This window comes from Poecilia reticulata, chromosome 8 (assembly GCF_904066995.2).
Source record: "Poecilia reticulata chromosome 8, P_reticulata-male-v2, whole genome shotgun sequence".
NCBI lineage: Eukaryota > Metazoa > Chordata > Actinopteri > Cyprinodontiformes > Poeciliidae > Poecilia > Poecilia reticulata.
The window spans coordinates 18,827,347-18,846,829 of record NC_088837.1 but is presented as its reverse complement, the minus strand read 5'-3'; the positions used below and the strand labels follow the sequence as shown (position 1 = coordinate 18,846,829).

The 19,483-nt window shown below is 37.5% G+C and overlaps 2 protein-coding genes across 2 annotated transcripts; one reads left to right on the top strand and one right to left on the bottom strand.

The window, feature by feature from the left end:
• Positions 1–1,589: 1,589 nt before the first annotated feature.
• On the top strand, positions 1,590–17,021 carry zc3h7a (zinc finger CCCH-type containing 7A). The gene is made up of 23 exons (XM_008415923.3): positions 1,590–1,746; positions 3,009–3,111; positions 6,529–6,568; positions 6,766–6,969; positions 7,544–7,702; positions 8,954–9,034; positions 9,195–9,248; positions 9,334–9,373; positions 9,457–9,800; positions 9,893–10,145; positions 10,237–10,265; positions 10,341–10,485; positions 10,598–10,756; positions 10,987–11,192; positions 13,257–13,357; positions 13,490–13,671; positions 14,274–14,347; positions 14,456–14,589; positions 14,660–14,765; positions 14,865–14,973; positions 15,078–15,211; positions 16,061–16,224; positions 16,314–17,021. Exons 2-23 carry the CDS (start codon positions 3,044–3,046, stop codon positions 16,501–16,503), a joined length of 2,976 nt encoding a protein of 991 aa, XP_008414145.1. The 5' UTR covers positions 1,590–1,746; positions 3,009–3,043; the 3' UTR covers positions 16,504–17,021.
• On the bottom strand, positions 17,009–19,103 carry rmi2 (RecQ mediated genome instability 2). Its single transcript, XM_008415927.3, has 2 exons — positions 18,674–19,103; positions 17,009–17,397 (listed from the first exon to the last, which is right to left on the bottom strand). The coding sequence occupies exons 1-2, from the start codon at positions 18,960–18,962 to the stop codon at positions 17,246–17,248; spliced, it is 441 nt and encodes a 146-aa protein (XP_008414149.1). The 5' UTR covers positions 18,963–19,103; the 3' UTR covers positions 17,009–17,245.
• Between the last annotated feature and the right edge of the window lie 380 nt (positions 19,104–19,483).

Sequence of the window (19,483 nt, the reverse complement as noted above, 5' to 3'; positions counted from 1 at the left end):
CTAATTGAATTCAAGTTATGTCAAAGAGAGGCAGGCCAAAGACGATATTACAAAATAAGTGTTTTGCCAAATGTTTGAAATCCTTGTTATAAGAGATTTTACGGTGTTATTCCATTCAGAGTTTCTAATTGAGTCTGCATCAGCTTAATTTAATTTGCATGGTGTTTAATTGCAAAGAAAAAACAGCAAAACCTACAGTCATAAATCTCAAAACAAGAAAGGAAAACACACACAACACTGGTCACAACATATTGATAATTATTCTTCATTTTTACACCATTTTTTATCTGATTAATTTGTTACGAACAGACAGTGGGACAGAATACAGGTAGAGGGTGAGAGTAGAACAACTGTGTTCATTTAGGGTCTGGCTTTATCATTGTGTATCATTTTAACTGAGCCGCAGCACAGTAAAAATGTTGATGTACTAACAGGATGATTACACTCATAAAGTAACCCAAACAGCACCAAGTTTGTATGAAAAGGGTGCTTCACTTTTATTATATCAATCATTTTATCAACGTCTCATTGTCTTATTCTGTTAATGTCAACGAGATAGTTGTTACAAGAGGTTCCAGTATATCACATAAAACAAATAAAAGCAGAATAATTATGGCAATTCTGATCCAATTACATTTATTTTTCTGGTGTCATCCATATTTTTAACTTCCAGAAGAACAAGTCATTGTGGTGAACTCCGTGGTCATTCCCTCGATAAACAAACATCACACTTACTGAGCAGTGCACTCCAACTGCTAAATTTATTCAGTAGTGAAAGCAAAACAGACTTGGAAACAACAGGAGAAGTGTTGCTTTTGTTTGTTCTTTTAGGCATATTATATGTTCTTTAAAAAGCTTATTAAAAAAAACTCTGACAATTCCGCTTATGATAAGAGAGTTAAAAAGCATTTTTCTTTCATCTTCATCTACCCAGAGATGCTTACTGTTACATTAACGGTACACTTCATGTAGGATGAGTGTCCCCTGCTAGTAAGTCAAGAATTGCATTTTTTCTTGTAAATCTGGGGGTTTTCTTTGGAATTCTAATCTACTATTTTGAGGAAGTTATCAAAATACTTTTTTTTTTTTGCTTTGTTTGAATAATTAAATGTGATCTTTCAGTCTGACTCATATCTGAAGAATTAAAAGTCTGCAGAATTTTATTCAGAGAAGTCATTTGACTCTCAGCTGTATGAGCCACTCAAAGGAAAGTGAACAAATGGACAATTAAAAATGCACTAAGAACAGATCTGAACCTTCCTGAGTTGTTAGTTTAGAGTAAAAAGTGTGAAATACAAAAAATAAAATACAAATAATTGCTAAAAATCTTTTTTCTTTCAAAATTGTCTAAGAATTACTGACAAATAATTAGTTATATTATTTCAGAGGTAGATCCTAAGCAGCCTACATTAACTTGGTAAGTGACATGTAGCATGAAAAAAGGTATAAACTGGAGTGACGGGGGAGGGGGTTAAAATGTATAAGGAATAACAAACTTCTAAAGATTACGCTCATGATCCAGTGCTGTTTTTCCTGTCTCAAATGGTCATGTCTAATAATCGCCAGTGGGGGCAACAACCTGAAAATGTCAATGGTTGCGCTCCTTCACATGATTAAAGAAGAAGAAGAAGCAAAGGGCGGCCTTCAGCGACATCTCCGGCTAAGTTCTTTTAGCTAAAACGAAGATTCCCTTTCCCTCTTGTTATATACAGACTGAAAGGCTGTTTGGAATAAAGACTCATTCATGTAAGTATCTAAAACAGACAGTATTCAGAACTGTCTGTGTTATATTCTCCATCTAAGCTTGGAGCTAGACATCTACAGCTCGCCATTGTTTGCGTTGAGGAACTAGTTTAACTTGGAAATACCAATGCTTTGTTTGGTTCAGACTTCCTCCTTTAAACTTATACAGTAATGTCTTCTTATTGATTAACGACTGTGTGTTTATGGTCTCTTGTAAGAAAAATTTTTTTTTTTACTAAGTTTGAATTATTTTGTGACTGTAATAAACGGTAACATTTGCTAGCAGGAGGCAACGGTGGCTAACGAGAAGTATAGTCGACGGTGTCTAGCCGCGGGTAACACACGTGCGCTAAAAGACATGCGTTCATTATCGGACAGCGGGCAATACTGGAGTTTTAGAACTAAAATGTTATCTGTAACCTTCTTGTATTCCGTGTGGAGACCTATTGTTTAACAACAAACTTTAATCTGCTGAAATATAAGCTGGTTTTGAATTCGAGACGTGATACGGGACTGTACGAATAACACATCAACTCCTGAACCTACTGTGTATCCTGCTCCGGTTAGCTAGTAGATATATGAAACAAATCTCATGAAAGTTTGAAACACCGATTGAAATTATAATCCGCGTTAATGATTTACTGAGGGTAGAAATGGCACGTTGGTTGTTTTTAGTCTTACAGCTTAATTCCTTTTTTAAACCTCGGTCATAGGCTGTGTAGCCATTCCAGAAGAACATATTGACCACCCCTAAAAATGTATAAATGTACTAATAATGCGTATGTGAGTTTGACTTTATTCCCGTGAAGAGACAACGGACACAAACGCAGACTGCGCGGTTAAAGCCTATCGAATCGGTGTCCGATAATAGACTGGTGTCTTTCAGATGCTCAAGTGAACATTTCCGGCATGCGGGTGACCTAACTTGTCCACACCCTCAACTATGTAATTATAACTTGTATTGTTTATGTGAAAAACCGACTAAACTGTTTGTGCGCTTGTTTAAGCTCTCATGCTTAAAAATAACCCACTTAACTCATATTTCCGGAACTGTGTGTGTGTGTCGTCATTTTCAAACTCGGAAGTGAACCTAGGAGAAGGCATTCCAAGTAAAGCTTAGACATTTTGACTCTTAATTGGTCGAACTCGTAACAGGGCTATAGGAACATGAACTGATGTAGGAAAACATGGACAGGGAGAAGAATTACAATTTATTTAATGTGTGTATGTTGTTTAAAAAGCTATATTAAATTTTATAATTGCAGGTGCTGTTTGAGGAGAGGACACTAAACACGCAACTATGTCTGGAGCGTGTCGGGACAGAAGTCGTCGCTGGCAGGAAATTCAGAAAGGCCTTCAGTTCATTCAGTGAGTGTATTTTGCAGATCATCAGTTGTTTAATAGGGTACACAAAAAGAGAACAAAAACAATTTTGTTATAATTAATATTTAGTTTCCTAAATCAGTGCACTCCATAAGGTCGAGAAAAAGTAAAAGCTGAACTTGTTTTAGGGCCTTTCTGGTTTAGCACCTCATGTATGCATGTAGAAAGAATAGCCTTTATTTAAAGGGTATCTGACCTACCACTATCACTCAGCTTAAACTTTAAATCAGACTGCTTTCACTTCATAATGTGTTTTTTTTCTACCTGGAAATTTGCATTTAATTTGCTATTTGTATTTAAATATTCTATCAAGTTTATTAATGGAACCTACTATGTCAGGGTTATACTAGGTTATCGGCCTCTTAAAGTCTCTAAGCACTGAACATTTATAAATATGATGTGGTAAAGAAGATTTGTTGTATACATTGCAACTAATTTGTTAAATGCAAATTCCCAGACAAAAAAAAAACTACCAGTGAAGTATTGACACATCAGCGTGTTGATTTGAACTTGGGTGTCTGCTCTTGTGAGATGCCTACTGTTTGTTGTAATAAAATGCTGGGGTTTACACCTTAGATATGAGTTGTCTACACATCCATCACAACATAGATTTTTCTATTTTTTTAAACCTCTACCTCTGAGAGAGAGAAGTGAGCAATGTCATTGCTCCTGCTGAAGAAATGGTGCAAAGATGGAAGTTAGAAACTAGCTTATAAGTAATATAATCTTGGCCAAAGGATGTTGTAAACATTTAATTAAGCAAGCAGAAATCTCAGCTTGTGAAAATTAATATTGGTGTGTTGCATCACACCAATCTATTGTTCTCTGTCGGCAGGTCAGACAGGCTTTTAAGGAGTAATTAATGGCTGTTTTGGTGGGTCTTTTTTTAAAAGCAGAATATATATTTTTATTTATTTTTATGTCTGATTGTAAATTAAATCAACTTGAATAGAATAATAATATACTTGCCAGATTTATGCAAACAAAAAGGAAGAAGAATTTGGTTCCACTCTTGCTTTCAAAGTGCAGACATTTTTAAAAAATAGACATACATTTTGAAGGAAACAAATGGTTTTTTTAATTTTTGTTTTATTTATTTGTGTATCTACACAATGTTACAAAAACAAAATTAAGACAAGGTTGAATTAGTCCAATATGCATAGTGGTGATTCCCAGCAGAGTTGCTGGGCACTCTTTAAGTGTTCATCAAAGAGAGCCTGAGGGAACAAACTGTTTCTGTGGCTGTTTGTTTATTCTGAAAGTGCTCTGTAGTGCCGACCCAAAGGAAAAAGTCTTAACTACTTGTGCCCAGGATGTGTGGGGTCAGCTGACATTTTCCTTACATCTAGATCTGTCTAACTCCTGGATGGAGTGAAGACTATTCTCTCTGCTGGCCTGGCTGCTCTTTGCAGTTTGTCCGTCTCCTGTTTTGTGGCTGAGCCAAACCACACAATGATAGACAAACTCAGAACAGGCTGAAAAATGGCTGTGTAGAACATGACCAGCAGCTGCTGTAGCTGCTCGTACTTTTTTGTTTTTATTCCGTAAGCTGCAGTGGGATGTTGAGGTAATGTATATTTTGAAGCTTACCTGAAATGAGCATGGAAGAAAGAAAATCTTTCTGTGATTCTAGTCATGCAGAATTCTGTTTTCATTATTTTTGTGAGATCAGCTGCGAGGCGGCAGACATGGCCTTTGTTTTTGTATTTTTTGATATCTGGGCTTGGCTTCAACACTGTGTAGACTAAAGCTTTGTGCAAACCTTGTTCTGCAGCTGTGCCACACAGAGTAATGTTACATTTCCACTTATCTGTCAGAGACATTTTCTTAAAACAAAAGTGATAACTGAAATTGAGTTCAAGTCGTAGCTTTGTCAGGTTAGGAGATTGCAATTTCTTTTTTTAACCAGGCGTTGTGGTAAATCTGATCACATTATTTATGGCATTTATGAACAACTTGGATTTGTCACTTTGATTTTAGTTGTTTACCATTGAGTAAAACACTGAAATAGTTTAAAGAAATACAATTTGTTTTAAGTTTAATGAGGTAGTTTTAAGCATATAAATTATTGAAATTTTATGTGGTAATAGACTGTCCAGACTTCTTGTCTTCGGTGTGTTTTCAAAGACAACAAACAAACCGCAGATGGCAAAATAACTCATCAAAACAGAATTTCCATTGTAATGTTTAATACCACAGGAATTTAGTTTGTGCAATAAATCATGTGATCTTTTCAAGATAGCATGACTAACACATACTGATTCTTTGTCACTATTCTGTGAGGATTTTACTTCTTTTAAGTGAACTGTCTTGAAAAGGGCGTTATAGAGTTCACTGTCTTCTTTTTTTATAACGTGTAGGGCAACATCCTGAAGTTAATTATACTGAGACATTTTACATCCTAGGTGTTCAGTGTCTTTTAGTGTGGATAAACAATCACTTTGTTCTTTCTTAGAGGCAAATTTTAACAGATTGTTGAAATTAGATTTTGGCGGGTATTCTTTTCTTAACCATCTTTTTCTGTTGATGTTGGCTTTTTTCCAGTCAGTTTGTGCATACATTGCGACCAGTCCAGTTAATGATGAACACAAACACCGGAACACTTTCCTGATAATTCATTTTTATGGATGTTACTGAGTCAATTTATGTTGAGGGTATCTTCAGGAAAACGTCCACCCTGGTGGACAATAAACTTGTATCTTATCTTCCTGTTACAATTGAGTTTTCTTTTCCACTGTCACCCCATCTATGCTCAGTATACAACATTTGAGCAAAGTTAAAGGTTTGATGTAATCAACTGTGTGTTGTCACCAGTTCAGGAAGAGTGATTGCTACAAAGATGGTGACACACACTTCTTTCTTTTCTTTCATAATTATACATTTCAGCCATTATTTACATACATCTGGATTGACATCGTCCGGCGCTTTCTGGTGCAGAATTTTGATGCATGTTTCGCGTGAATCGTGTATGAAATGTGACATGACCATTCAGACTGTGGACTTTTTGGAAACAAAGTTATCTGATTTAGTACCAAAAAGAATAGAATAGGGCAGTTCAGATACGTCTCTTTATCTTGACTGCATCATTTTATAACTAGGCATGCAATTGACTTTGAATCTGTCTATATGGACTGTTTCCATATATAAAGTAAATAGGATCTGTCTGTAAAGTTCTTGGTTATTGCATGTTGAGTTTAGCCTATATAAGCTGATAAACTTACAGTCAGCAAAACATGGTCCTCCTTGCATTATGTTGCTGTACTGCTTGATTGGGCTTCTTTATGGCTTTCTATTTGTGCTACTTTAAAATATTTTTTCTCTTTAGTGGTAGTTTTTTTGTGTGTGTTTTAATCTAATTGACTTATTGATGGTGTGAAACTCATTCTGTTCTTTGCTTTGTAGATCAACTCTTCCGTTTCCTGGAACCCAAGAGCAGTATGAGGTAAGCTTTGGAAATTTGAATGTGGGCGCAGCATCTTTTTTTTTTTTTTTTTTTTTTCCATGAGCTCATGTTGGGTAAGCAAAATTAAAGGCCAGTGTTTCAAATTGAGTAAAAGGAAAAAAGTTTTTTTGTCTTGTGCATGCAATAACACGTTGTTTTGTAATTGTCAGTGATTTTGTTTTCTTCTTAATTTCCAGGTGTTCATAAAGGAACTTGTGTGGAACCTCTTTGGAGAAGGAAATGATGTGTTTCAAGAAGGGGAGTGGACAAAATCAATTGAGATGTACACAGAAGCACTAAGTATAGCAGACTATGCCGACTCAGAAGACATCTGTGTTCCAACAAGTGTACTGGAGAAGCTGTATGCAAATCGAGCCGCTGCATATCTCAATATTGTTCCAGTAAGTTGGTGTCAGCTGGTTGTAATGCATTATAAGCTGTCTCTCTTGATGAGCTGCAGGACTTCCCGTTTCTTCACTTTTTAATGGAAGTTATGTTGGCAAAGAACAAAAAAATTTTTTCCAAGTGATCATCAAAAATGTTTTTCTGCATTGCCATTCAGTTCATAACTGGCTGAAGTTATTCACTGAAAACACAACATTCTGGTTATGACAAGAGAGCTGATCTAGTTTTTTTAATATACTGGTTAGCATACCTAATCATACATTATGGGTTAAAATTTGTACACATATTTCATGATCATTCATCTATCACAAAAAAGTCAAAAGTTTTATCACTTTTTAAACAGTAAAGCTATTTTTTTAAGGTTTTTAAATGGGATCCATCAAAAAATATTTGAGAGAAAAAAAACGACTTGCTATGTAAAGTATTTTTGCTTCTTCTGGATTCAACAACATATTTTTCATGTCAGGGAAAACATTTTATTGTTGTCAGAACAAGGCACACCCAAACCTAACTCAAACTAAAGTTCATTAGTGTGATCTTTTACACAATTTTTTTTGTCATCACTCATAGGGACTGTATGACCAAGCCCTAGAAGACTGTGAAAAGGCTCTCCAGTTGAATGAGGGGAACTACAGAGCACTGTACAGAAAATCAAAAGCCTTGAAAGAAATGGGGAGACATCAAGAGGCCTATGAGGCTGTTGCCAAATGTTCGCTTACAGTGCCTCAGGTACGGACAAATATTTGCACGCTGCAGATTATTAATGTGCATCTGCAAGGAATCTACTTGTTGTTTTGTCCCTGTCTGAGGGGAAATAATCACCCTGACACTTTAGAGATGCAGAATACAGCAGTAACATGGGTACATACTAGAGATGTGCCGATCAGGTTTTTTCCTGCCGATTCCGATCACCCATGCAACACGCAAACTTCCCCAGTCACTCAGTGCGTTATAGTTCCACATCGCTTAGGATTTGTTGCTGCGCGTTTGCGCAGTGTGAAGGAAAGAGGAGACCAGCTGCACAGGCAGACTGCGAAATGAGATGCAGGTGATCGGTTTGTGTGATCGGCAACAAGAGACCGTGATTGTCGATCACCGATCATACACTTTTTCACGGAAATCGGCCGATTATGATCGGTGGCCGATCGATCTGCACACCTCTAGTACATACAGTTAATGCAACACTGACCGGATGAGACTGGATGCAGTGAAATTGAGATGCACTGAGGAACAGGATGATGATTGGAATGAGCTGGTTTTCTACTTGATTTGCCCTGATTAGTGATCAACTTATTGGGAACTTCAATCTCTTTCAACCAGTGAACAACGGGAAGTGCCTTCCCGTTGTGTTGACAACATTCTTCGGTGTTGCTGCTAAATGAAGAGGTCTCTAACTTGACTATTTTCAGGATCAGCAAGGTGTTTATAAGTGAAGATGGAGGAAGAACAGAGATGTAGGAAACTATTTGAAAGGAAACCAGACAGTTCTTTAGGTCATTCATGCTGCTAGAGAATCAGGAAAAAACTTGGAGTCTAACAAAGTTGCTCAATCATATTTTTATAGCTTTCAGCCTCTGTCAGTCATTGAGCACGCTGGTTTTGAAAAGGTTGGCAGCTTTATGGAAAATTAAGGTCAGGGTCTCCATTTTTTTGGGACTCTAGCATCTTGTCTCTGACAGGCGATGTGACTTTCTCTGCTCCAACTAAAAATACTTGATTACTTCTGGCAGGTAGGCTTGAGTATACTTTAAATGATGTTCTTTTTTCTTGTTTTAAAGCTGTTAGAGAGTTGTCTCAAATCGATGTCGGCAGGTCGAAGCTTGACTTGGAACACATCCTATTCATACAAAATAAGGACTTCCTTATTTAAAATGCAAACGTGAAGCATCTGCTGGTTTTTGTCATAAATGTATTTCCTGTTTTTAAAGCATAACAGTAATGCACAAAGATTGTTTCACAGCTGCTGTTTTGTCTTCTCAGGATCCCAATGTCACACAGCTGACTCAGGACCTTGCCAAAATTTTGGGGTTGAAAATCCGTAAAGCTTATGTAAGAAGTAAGGTATGTATGAAAGTCAGCTTGACCACACATGTTGTCATGAAGAGTTAGGTTTTTCTGTCTGACTCATGGGTTTTCAAGAGTAAGATCATTTAATAGGTGTATAAATGTCCTTTCCAAACGGTGATCAAACTATATTAACCTCTTAAAAATAAATTTACAGCCTGCCTTGAATGTTTTGCGTGGATCAAGTTATCAAGATGCATCATGTGACAAAGTATGCAACATCACCTTCATGAGTTCATTTGAAGAAAACAGTTTCCCAAGCAATACATTAATCTGTGAAATTTCCTAATTTTTAGTTTTCTCGTGGCTCAGATTCAGTTGAAGAAATAGAAATTGGTAAGTTTCGCTATTAAAAAGTTTTGATCTGAATGTGAGAAGGAGCTGAGTCAGATCTAATGCTGTTGTATTTTCTGTGTTAGAAGTGCCTCCATTTGCCCAAGATGGCAGTGTTTTGGCTTCAGGTCCAGCTCCGAACCAACCCCTGGCAGCAGTGCACGCCCCTCTGAATGATTCTGTGGTTGATGAACTTCCTCCTAGCAAAAGTATTTTATCTGTACCCCCATCTGAGCCGCCGGGCTTTGAGTCGGTCTCCCTGCCTGTATCTGCCCCCACATCAGTTCCTCTTTCCATGCACTCATTTGTGAACGGTTGCCGAACCAGCAAGCCTTGTCAGATTCTCGAATCCAGTCAAGATTTTGACACTGACATAATTGGGGATGACCTGGATGACCTGCTGGACCAAGCTGGCCCTGAACCAGACATGGTTAGTGGGGGAATTTTAATATGAAGGGATATATGGGTCTAGATGGTTTATTTCTTTCAGCTGAACTGTAACTTTTCTTTGTCATTCATCAGGGTATCCCCACCGTGAAAGGCCCTCTTCCCTTGCCTACCAGTATTTCCTCTGGCAGTTCTTTGTCAAATCCATTCCTGATGCCCTCTGATATAAGCCCTTATCTCCACAATAGTTCACAGCAGTGTACTGTAACTCTGCCTCCTCTCTATAACAAGTCAGGAAGTAGTGCTTTGTTTGGTATGGACACTTTTCACTCCTTGCCCTCACCGCTGGACTCATTGGACAGTCTTAGCATATCAGACTACAAAACTGGTATGTTATTTTTTATTTCTTAAAAGGCTGAATACAATACAAAATAAATTTAATATCTTTCTTTTTGTTCTCCTCACTCAAATATTTTCAGATTTTGCCCACGGTCCCTTCATTCCAAAGGTAATTTCTCTGTTTAATCAGCAGGTTTTAAGAGTATAATTTTGGAGTAGTTTTTAAATTTCTTTTTAATTACAGCTCAGCAATAAAGAACAGCCTATGGGAATGCCACTAGGTATGCCTGAAGTGAAGGACCTTCCTGCTGCTGTGGATTTAGCAAAAAACCCCTTAGCTGAAACACATGAGTTCAAGCAAGCTTGCTCAATGTGTTACGTCAAAACAGGTGAGGGTTTGTTTGACAGTACAGGTGTCTCCTCCTAGAGTTTCTGTAAGCTGAGAGAGTGTGTTGTTTCGTTTGGTGTAAAGTTGTTTTTTTTTTTTTCTTGTGCGTGCAGGACCTGGAGTGTTAGATTACACTCTTCACACTGAAGATCATAAATGCAAAAAAGATGTATTACTTGGCAGAATAAAGCACTCACCTGATAAAACGTGGAAACTCATTCGACCCAGACCAACAAAAACCCAATATGTAGGACCTTACTACATTTGCAAAGGTAACTTGCATGTACACTTTTCTTTTTCCCCTCGTGATTTTTATTTTATTTTTTGAATAGCCTTTGTCAGTAATCTAATAAATGTTTATTCTGTTTATTTTATCATAATACATCATACATTAAAAGTAGAGGAGCGACCATAGCACGTTTTTCTTCCTTGTGCACAGTTTGCTCTCTAAGTCAAGTTTAGACTGAGAGGGAATACTAAAATGTGACCTTACCTGTTTCAGAGGTGGCTGTTGGAAAAGAGTGCCTATACCCAGGCCACTGCACATTTGCATACTGCCAGGAAGAGATTGATGTTTGGACTTTAGAGCGGAAAGGTTTTATCTCCAGGGAACTGCTTTTTGATCCTTTTGGGCCAAACTCAAACATCAGGCTAACTGTTCCCAAGATCTTACAGGAGCATCGTGGAATATTCATGTTTCTCTGTGGGGTTAGTGTTTACATTTTTTTCACTGCATTGACATTGGAGTAGGTTGATGTGTTTACACATAAGGGCTGTACTTTGTTTTTGTTGCTGATGAGGCAAATATTTTTTAAATTATATTGATTTAAGGGAAAACTGACAAATGCTAAGGGCCTTGATTAAATTTATTATGTCTTATATGCTTAGATTGTATTTTTCTCTGCTTTATTGGAAATATAAAAGCTGAGCATTTGCATCCGTAGATGTAAGACCAAGGTAAAAACCTGTGCAGCTCTATTAGTGATGCTGCTTTTTTGATGTCATAAATTGAATTGAAGGTGCTTAAAGCATAAGACAATAATCAGGAAAACAGAAAGTACTTGGTACTTTCCTTGAAGAAAGTATTCACATTTTATTAATAAGTGGTGTGTTAAATTATTTATACTCTCCACAGTAATGAATGGGAAATCTTAACATGGCAATCAATCACATAATCATATGACGTATAGTTTATTAGCAGGGCTTTGCTCGTTTCGACTTGTGTTTTGAATGTTTATTTTTGATTATCCATACTTTCAAATCTGAGTTTGGCAGGCCTTCACAATAATTTTTTGCTCCTTTCATGCTCCCCTCTGCCAAGACATGTTTTTGTCAATTTAAGAGATGATTTTAAGCCAAATCCACTAGGGAGGTTGTGGAAAATTGCAAAGATACAAACTGTTTTGCACATCATCTTCATGAAAGTGCTTCGCAATCTGCCTGTCCACAGTTTTTAGTTGAAGGCCTCTGAAAATATGCTTTTTAAATGTTGTCACAGTTGCATTGACTTTGGAACAAGAACAACATCAACTAAAATTCTCACCTGCCAAATTTACTTGAGGAAAAAGCGAAAATGTCTGCACTTATCCGGTCATAGAAATTGAGGCTGTCAGAGATCATGTGAGAGGTTGATCCATTAAGTGCTCTGGATTAATAAGATAATTTCTTTCTAAATGAGTCAACATTTTATGTAAAAATATTCCATGTTAATGGTGTCGTTTTGGCCCTTTTATTTTGATTTAAAGTCCAAAAGAGTTTAACACTCGTTCTTCTTGCTGTCGGACTATTGTGATGAAAATATGGGTCATTGATATGTGTAGAAACCAAGTATATAACATCATCTCAGCTGCATTGGACTGCTGGGGGGGTTTGTTCTTGTGGACTCCATATTTGTACTTTTGCTTTTTGTTAAAACTACAAGTTTGCATCCAGGAGATTCTAACAGCATAACATTTAACAAAAATGCCACACTTGAACTCTGTGTGTATGTATATATATATATCTGTCAGCAAAAATAGTAAAAATGTCACACTGTCTATTTCTGTTGCAGCAATAACCATAGTTTCATTTCAATTATTGTGACATATTGTTACTGTTCCAACTCTTAATAGGTGCAATAGTTTTTTTTATTATTATAAAATGACTAATGGTCTATAAATCTACAACAGCTTTTGATATAAAAAAGTTAGTGTTGGCAAAGTAATTAGCCAAATTATCTTCTTTTTTAAACGGTGCTGCATAGCATGCAGTTCATATTTAATGGCAGACATGCTAACTTGTAGCAAGCATGTCTTTAAAACTGTTCCAATATAAAAAGTGTAATGGACGGCAACACTCGGGTAAGTTGTGACTTTTTTTCTTTGGCAAAGGAATAATTTTTAAACTGCCAACTTCATGTCCTTTCGTTTCACTGAGGATAAAAGTTCAGGGGGAATTCCCACAGTGTCATATGTAACTGACTATGTGTGGGGGAGGAGAAGCATTCACTCACGTGTAATTAGTTCAGTGGAAGAAAAATCACATGAATGAAACTGCAACATGTTTAGAGATCTATACAGAAATATACAAATATTACAAAGAAACCAATGAAAAGACTTGGGTAGTACTTGACCTAAGCATTGGCAATACTTGATTGGTAGAAATTCTAAAAATCTTAACTAACCTCCTGATACTACTTCCTCCTGATTTGTCTGTTTGGCTAAAATTAACCAGATATTGTGTTTATTTGGGAAATGATGAAACTTTTTTTAATGCACCTTATATGTCTTGCAGGTGTGCTTTGACCACAAACCCAGAATAATCAGCAAAACCAACAAAGATGACCCATCTCTTTGCTCTCATCCGGTGACAAAGCATGACTTTGAGACTCATAAGTGAGTCATTCAAAATTTGCTAAATTCTTTCTTAAAACCTCCTTTCAGAGAGATTCAGAGAAATTTAGAAATTGTGAAAAACTGATCCAATTACCAACTTTTTTTTTTCTTCCCTTTTTTGTCTCCTCCTAGGTGCCTGGTTCACATTTTGAGGGACAATACAGTTCGTTATTCTAAAATCAGACCTTTGAGTCCCCAGAGTCAGCTGGATCTTTGCCGGCATGAAGTGCGCTATGGCTGCGTAAGAGAAGACGACTGTTTCTACGCCCACAGCCTGATCGAACTCAAGGTCTGGATGATGCAACATGAACTTGGTAAGCAACGTGTCTTACTTTTAGCATTTTGCAAGAGATGATTGTCAGTCCGAAATACCATCAGTAATTTAAGAAGTCCTCCAGTTCGATATGTAAATATTAGAGTGTCAATACCAGCCGACTTTGCATGAACTGCAAAGATCTGTAAAGGTCAGGTGGGCGTATTGGAGTCAGATGAGATCAGAATTAAACCGCATGGCTGAAAACGGACAGAACACAACATCTGAAGTGTGAAAAATGGTGTGAGCAGCATCATACAATCGCGCTTTCTGAACGTCCAACAGAAGACGGTTGATTCCGTAGTTGGTAACTTTGCAGCGGTCCCTCATTCTAAACATGCATGTAGTGACGGTAAGGAGAAGAATGGCACTACAACAGGAACAACCGTTCAGTTGCACTTGTTTGTCTTGGCAGCCATCTTCAGTGTCCAACTGGAGGGTTGTTAATGTTAATAATGTGAATTTTTTAAAAGTGTATTGATATATTTGCAAGGTATTGTAATGCTACGAGAAGTCTGAGGCCTTTTTAAGAATGCTGAGAAAGATTTGATTTCTTAGAGGGAAAAAAAATGGTTTCACTCACTTTTTTAACTCTTCTTGCAGGTATCACTCATGAAAGTATTGTTCAAGACGCAAAGAAATTTTGGAATGCAACAGCTTCATTGCAAGGAGCACAGGTGGAAAAAAACACTACAAAACAATGTATCAACTCATTCTGTTTAACACAGATGAAAATAGCTGCAGTTGTCTAACAAAGTATCTCTGTCTTCAAATGTTGTCCCCAGTTTTCAAGTCCCCAGAGAAGATTCGGCCCTCCAAATCTGAAGATGATGTTTGTTTGTGGCCAGTGCTGGAGAAACGGCCAACTGAGTGAAGCTGACAAAAATAAGAAGTATTGCCAAGCAAAGGCAAGACATACGTAAGTATTTGAATTTCTCTTGGATTGTTTCAAAATGAGCGAATATTAACTGGTCTCTTTCTGATTTTAGGTGGACAAAAGACAAGAGGGTTGTGCTCGTAAGTTCTCATGAAAGAAAAAAGTGGACAACAGTAAGACCACTTCCAACCAAAAAGCCCATCCCGTCTCAGTTTGAGGTACACATCCTGCGTTGTGCTATCTTTGCTGTAGCCTAAATGTGAAGAACACTTTCTTTTTGAGTTTCTGATAACCGGTAACTAAATGTTTCATTTTAGATTTGCATGCATGTGACAGCGGGCAAAAAGTGTCAGTACATTGGCAATTGCACATTTGCTCACAGTGTAGAAGAAAGAGACCTTTGGACCTACATGAAGGAAAACAACAGTAAGTCTCCTGTGGAGGAGCTCGGCTTTCTCACTTTTTGGATTTCATTAGTGCAATCGAATCGCCTTGCAACGCAGCGCACTCATTGTATGTCCATCCTCCAGTTCCAGATATGGATCAGCTTTATGAGCAGTGGCTGCAGTCTCAGAAGCCTGGCTGGGGGGAAGAAATGTCCAATAATTCTTTCAGGGAGAACGGCAAACAGATCCACATGCCGACAGACTATGCTGAGGAAGTGGTGAGTTGCAGAGCCAGCTGCCTCTGCACACAATTCATGTTTAAACTGGCAGTTGGCATGTTTGTTCTGGAAACATGAACTGTTCAACAGAGAAATTACAATTTTCATTCCAGGAAGTAAACTACTAGGAAATAAGGATCCCTCTGATGGATTGTTGCATCTCGATACTGATTTGAAAATATTTTATACCTCAATTTGATTACAAATCTCTACCACTTTGTCAGCCTCAGTGGAGTTTTTCATTAAAGTTGAGTTTATTTGTGCAGCACACTTCAGCAACAAAGCGGGTCAGTGTGCTTTATACTATAAAATAATAAAGTAACCAATTGTGAAACAAGCCATAAACATTACATTTCGTCAAATGCCATCAAAACCATTAAGCAAAGGCAACTTTGAACAGGTGAGTTTTTAACCTTAATTTAAGGAAACTCTGTGTTCCTGCAATTTTCTGGAAGTTTCTTTTAGATTTGTGATGTGTAGAATCTGAATGCTGTTTCTCCATGTTTGGTTGTGGGGATGCAGAGTATACCAGAAACAAAGACCTGAAAGGTCTGTAAGGTTGGTATAACAAAAGATTTGTAATGTATTTGGTGCTAAGCTATTCACTGATTTATTTATTATTTTGTTTGCATTTCCTTTTAACTCATGTAAAGCTCTTTGAATTGCCTTGTTGCTGAAAATGTGCTATATAAATAAAATTACCTTATAAACTACCAGAAGTATTTCAAAGTTCTCTGAACTACAGGGAGGCAGTGTAAGGACTTTAAACTCTGTTGTCCTGGTTTTTCTAGTTTGGTTATTTGCCTCGTAATTAAAGAAAAAAATTAAAAGCTGATTTCTTTTTTGCAGGCCGGAAATCATTGTTGGTTGTGTGGTAAAAACTGCAACAGCGAGAAGCAGTGGCAGCAGCATATCACTTCAGAGAAACACAAAGAGAGAGTTTTCAACTCGGAGGATGATCAGAACTGCTGGCAGTACAGATTTCCCACAGGCACCTTCAAAGTTTGTGAGAGGTAAGATTATCAGATTAAACAGCTGGTCTATTCCTGGTGCCTTGGTCCTCCTCCTGCAGTTTTTGATGTTTGATGTTGTGTTTCAACAGATTTCTCAAAGGCACTTGCACAGAGGATGACTTGTGTAAGCTGGCTCATGGAGAGCAGGAGCTGAAAGAATGGATGGAGCGCAGAGAATTCCTTTTGATGAAACTTGCCAAAGCAAGAAAAGACCATCTTATAGCACCAAATGACAATGACTTTGGAAAATACAGTTTTCTCCTTAAAGACATTAAATAATGACATGCTGGAAATATTGACGCTCATTCGCAAACAAGACAGTATTCAGTCATGAGTCGGGTCTTTTTTTAAAAGGCCTCTGCTGGGAGCAGGAAGTAGCCTGATCCCAGCATGATTTAACAGAAGGCGTTCAGGACCGTCTCTCTGATTGGTGGATGGTTTTTCTCTGATCCGATCTACAGAGTGTTATCATTAACGGCAAATATTCAGTGTGCGACACCTGAAGCTTTGCTACACATTGTTCAGTAGAAACGCCTGAATACGGTGACAAAAATAGCATGTGTAAACCTTGATCAGAGACATGTTCCAATGCTTAGTTATCCTAAAAAAAAAATCTTTTCACAAAACATTTGTATATGTTAATGACCTTTTCTGTTTAAGTATTAAACTACTTAAACTGAGTTGACATTCTTGTGTTTTAATGAGTCAACATAGGTCATTTTCACTTTTCATTTATCTGATAGTGTTACTGGTGCGATGGACACCTTACCAAATAAAGATCCAATTTTTTTTCAAAATCTGAAACTGTGTTTTATTAAGATTTGATATGCCATAGGCGAACAAGTCACTGCAACTCTGGTGGATGTAAAACGGTTATTTACAAATTATGACGCACAAGAAAAAAAAAAAAAACGGGTTAAGACATTTCGTATGATGAGGTGAACCTCAGTCACAAACATCATTTAGTCGTGCAGCTGCACCTGCTCTATGCAGCTAGCAGTACTCATCAGCCGTCTGATATTCAGGTTAACACCTGCTGCAGCTCCTCCACCTCCAGCTTCCACATCTGTCTGTGGAGCGCAGCGAACTCCGAGAGGTCTGCCATCTTCACAGCACGGATTACCGGCTCCGGGGAAACAGCCTGGATGACGCCCATCACCATTACATATTTACCTGCAACAGCAGCGGGTGATCAATGTGGGCAAAGGTGAAAATGTACAGCAGCTGATTAAGCTTTCGGCTGTGATATTTAAGTATTCATTTCACGTCTTTTGGATCTACAGTTTTGCAATTTATGTTTAATGTGAAAACGTAAATCAACTGCACTATTTGAAAACTGGAGATGTTTCAAAAAGTCATTTTTAGGTGGTGATTTATGCAAGTGGTTAAAAAAAAAAGCTGCACAATATATCAAGATGCAACATTGCAAATGCAAGAGAATGCTTACACACAAACTGGCCATTTAGGAAAAGTAGCTGCTTTTTAGGAAAAAATATTTTGGTGGCTGCAATTCAAACTTGTAGAAAAATATTAATTGTATTGGATATTAATGTAGTTTTTAATGACTATTGTATTTTCTCAGTTAAGCTAATTGACATTTATTCTAATAGTTTTGACAGAAATTCTGGCAATTCTAGGCTCTTAATGTTTTTTCTTTCATACTGAATCTCAATAAATCCACTACATAAAGTGTGACTGCTGCCTAAATGTCAGTTTAAAGTCACTGAATCCAACTTAACAAGTTTTAGATAAACTTTTATTTTATTCATCTTGGTTCATGTTTATGAAAATGCAGTGATGAATTAAGATGGTCAAAAGCAGCAGATTTATCCTAAGCTTAGATCACAGTCTGAATAGACATCCTGATTTTTAACATCCTTTTTTTTTCTACTAGAAGCAAATCAATATTTTAGGTGTTGCATCAATGTGCATACTTGATCAAACAACTTCAGAGGTTACTTTGGATAAAAATATTCAAGCACCAAGAAATGATGTGAGAATTCATCAAAGTACAGCCTAGATTTATAACTATCTCAGCCTGTGGCTCTGCTCAGGTGTTGAGGAAGCCCAGGTTGCTGTAATAGCGACCTTCACCTTGTCAGCAGTTGTAAGACATTTTGCACCATGTCAACACTTTTTTTCTTCCACTCAACTTTCCATTAATAAGCTCCTGCACAATATCACACTCCAGTCATTTTCAGAAAGCTATTTTGTGGTTTTACCTTTATTGAGAAAGGTGTCAATGACTGCCTAATTCTCGTCTCCATGGCTACAAATTCAGTTCAGTGTAAAACTCGTTCAATTGTATTTTTTGTGTGCAATTCAAATTTTCTCAGGAACTGGAGTTTGGTGTTAGAAATAATAAATGTAACAATAAAAACCATAGAAATATTTTAAAATCAGATTACTATAATTAGATTTTGAATGACACTGTATGCACCCATATTACCTGGAAGCAAACACGGTTTCCCTTTGGGAATGTTATTAACGCCCTGGACGGCAAAAGTCCCCGTTTCGTCCATCAGCATCACGGTGGTCCCGTTCAGCTGGACCTCCAGCACCGTGCCCTGCATCCACACAAGGGACACACGCAGAGTGCGACCCCTGCCCGCTCGGATCACGTATCCCTCCGCGCTGTCAGCGGCACCCCGGATGCCCGCCGCCCTCAGCTGACCTGACAGGACTTTAACCGGCGGGGAACGTTTCCCGTCCTTGCTGCTTTGCTCCAGTTTGGACATGACCGGGCGAATGAAGCCGACTCCAGATGGAGCAGCTCAGACTGGAAAGTTCGTCATTTAATTTCTCACGGCGCGCCAAATGTGTTACCCGGAAGATATAGATTTTCCTCTTGGGAACAGGTTCCGGGCAGGATTATTTCAAATTAAAAGCATGTCATCTACGTCTGTGTCCATGTAATCTTGTTTTGAAATTTTAAATACTTTTAAATTACAGCTAAATACAAGTATCAATTTCACATTTTTGAAAGCGAGATTTCATCCTATGATTAGAGATGTACTTTGACAATACAACATAAGACCAAAAAATTTGTTTTATTAATACACAAAAGTTGTCCCCTAATGACTGCTACCTGGCCAGTGGACCAGCAAACAGTCACTGACACTTTTTACAAGCAGAGCAAGCTTTAAAAGACTAATCTGTTTCATGCATAGTAATGGAAAATTGAGTGGAAGGAAAATTTAAAATACATACACATGTAACAACAGCTGTAAAAGGATTGCAAGGCAAAGCTCACTGAAGA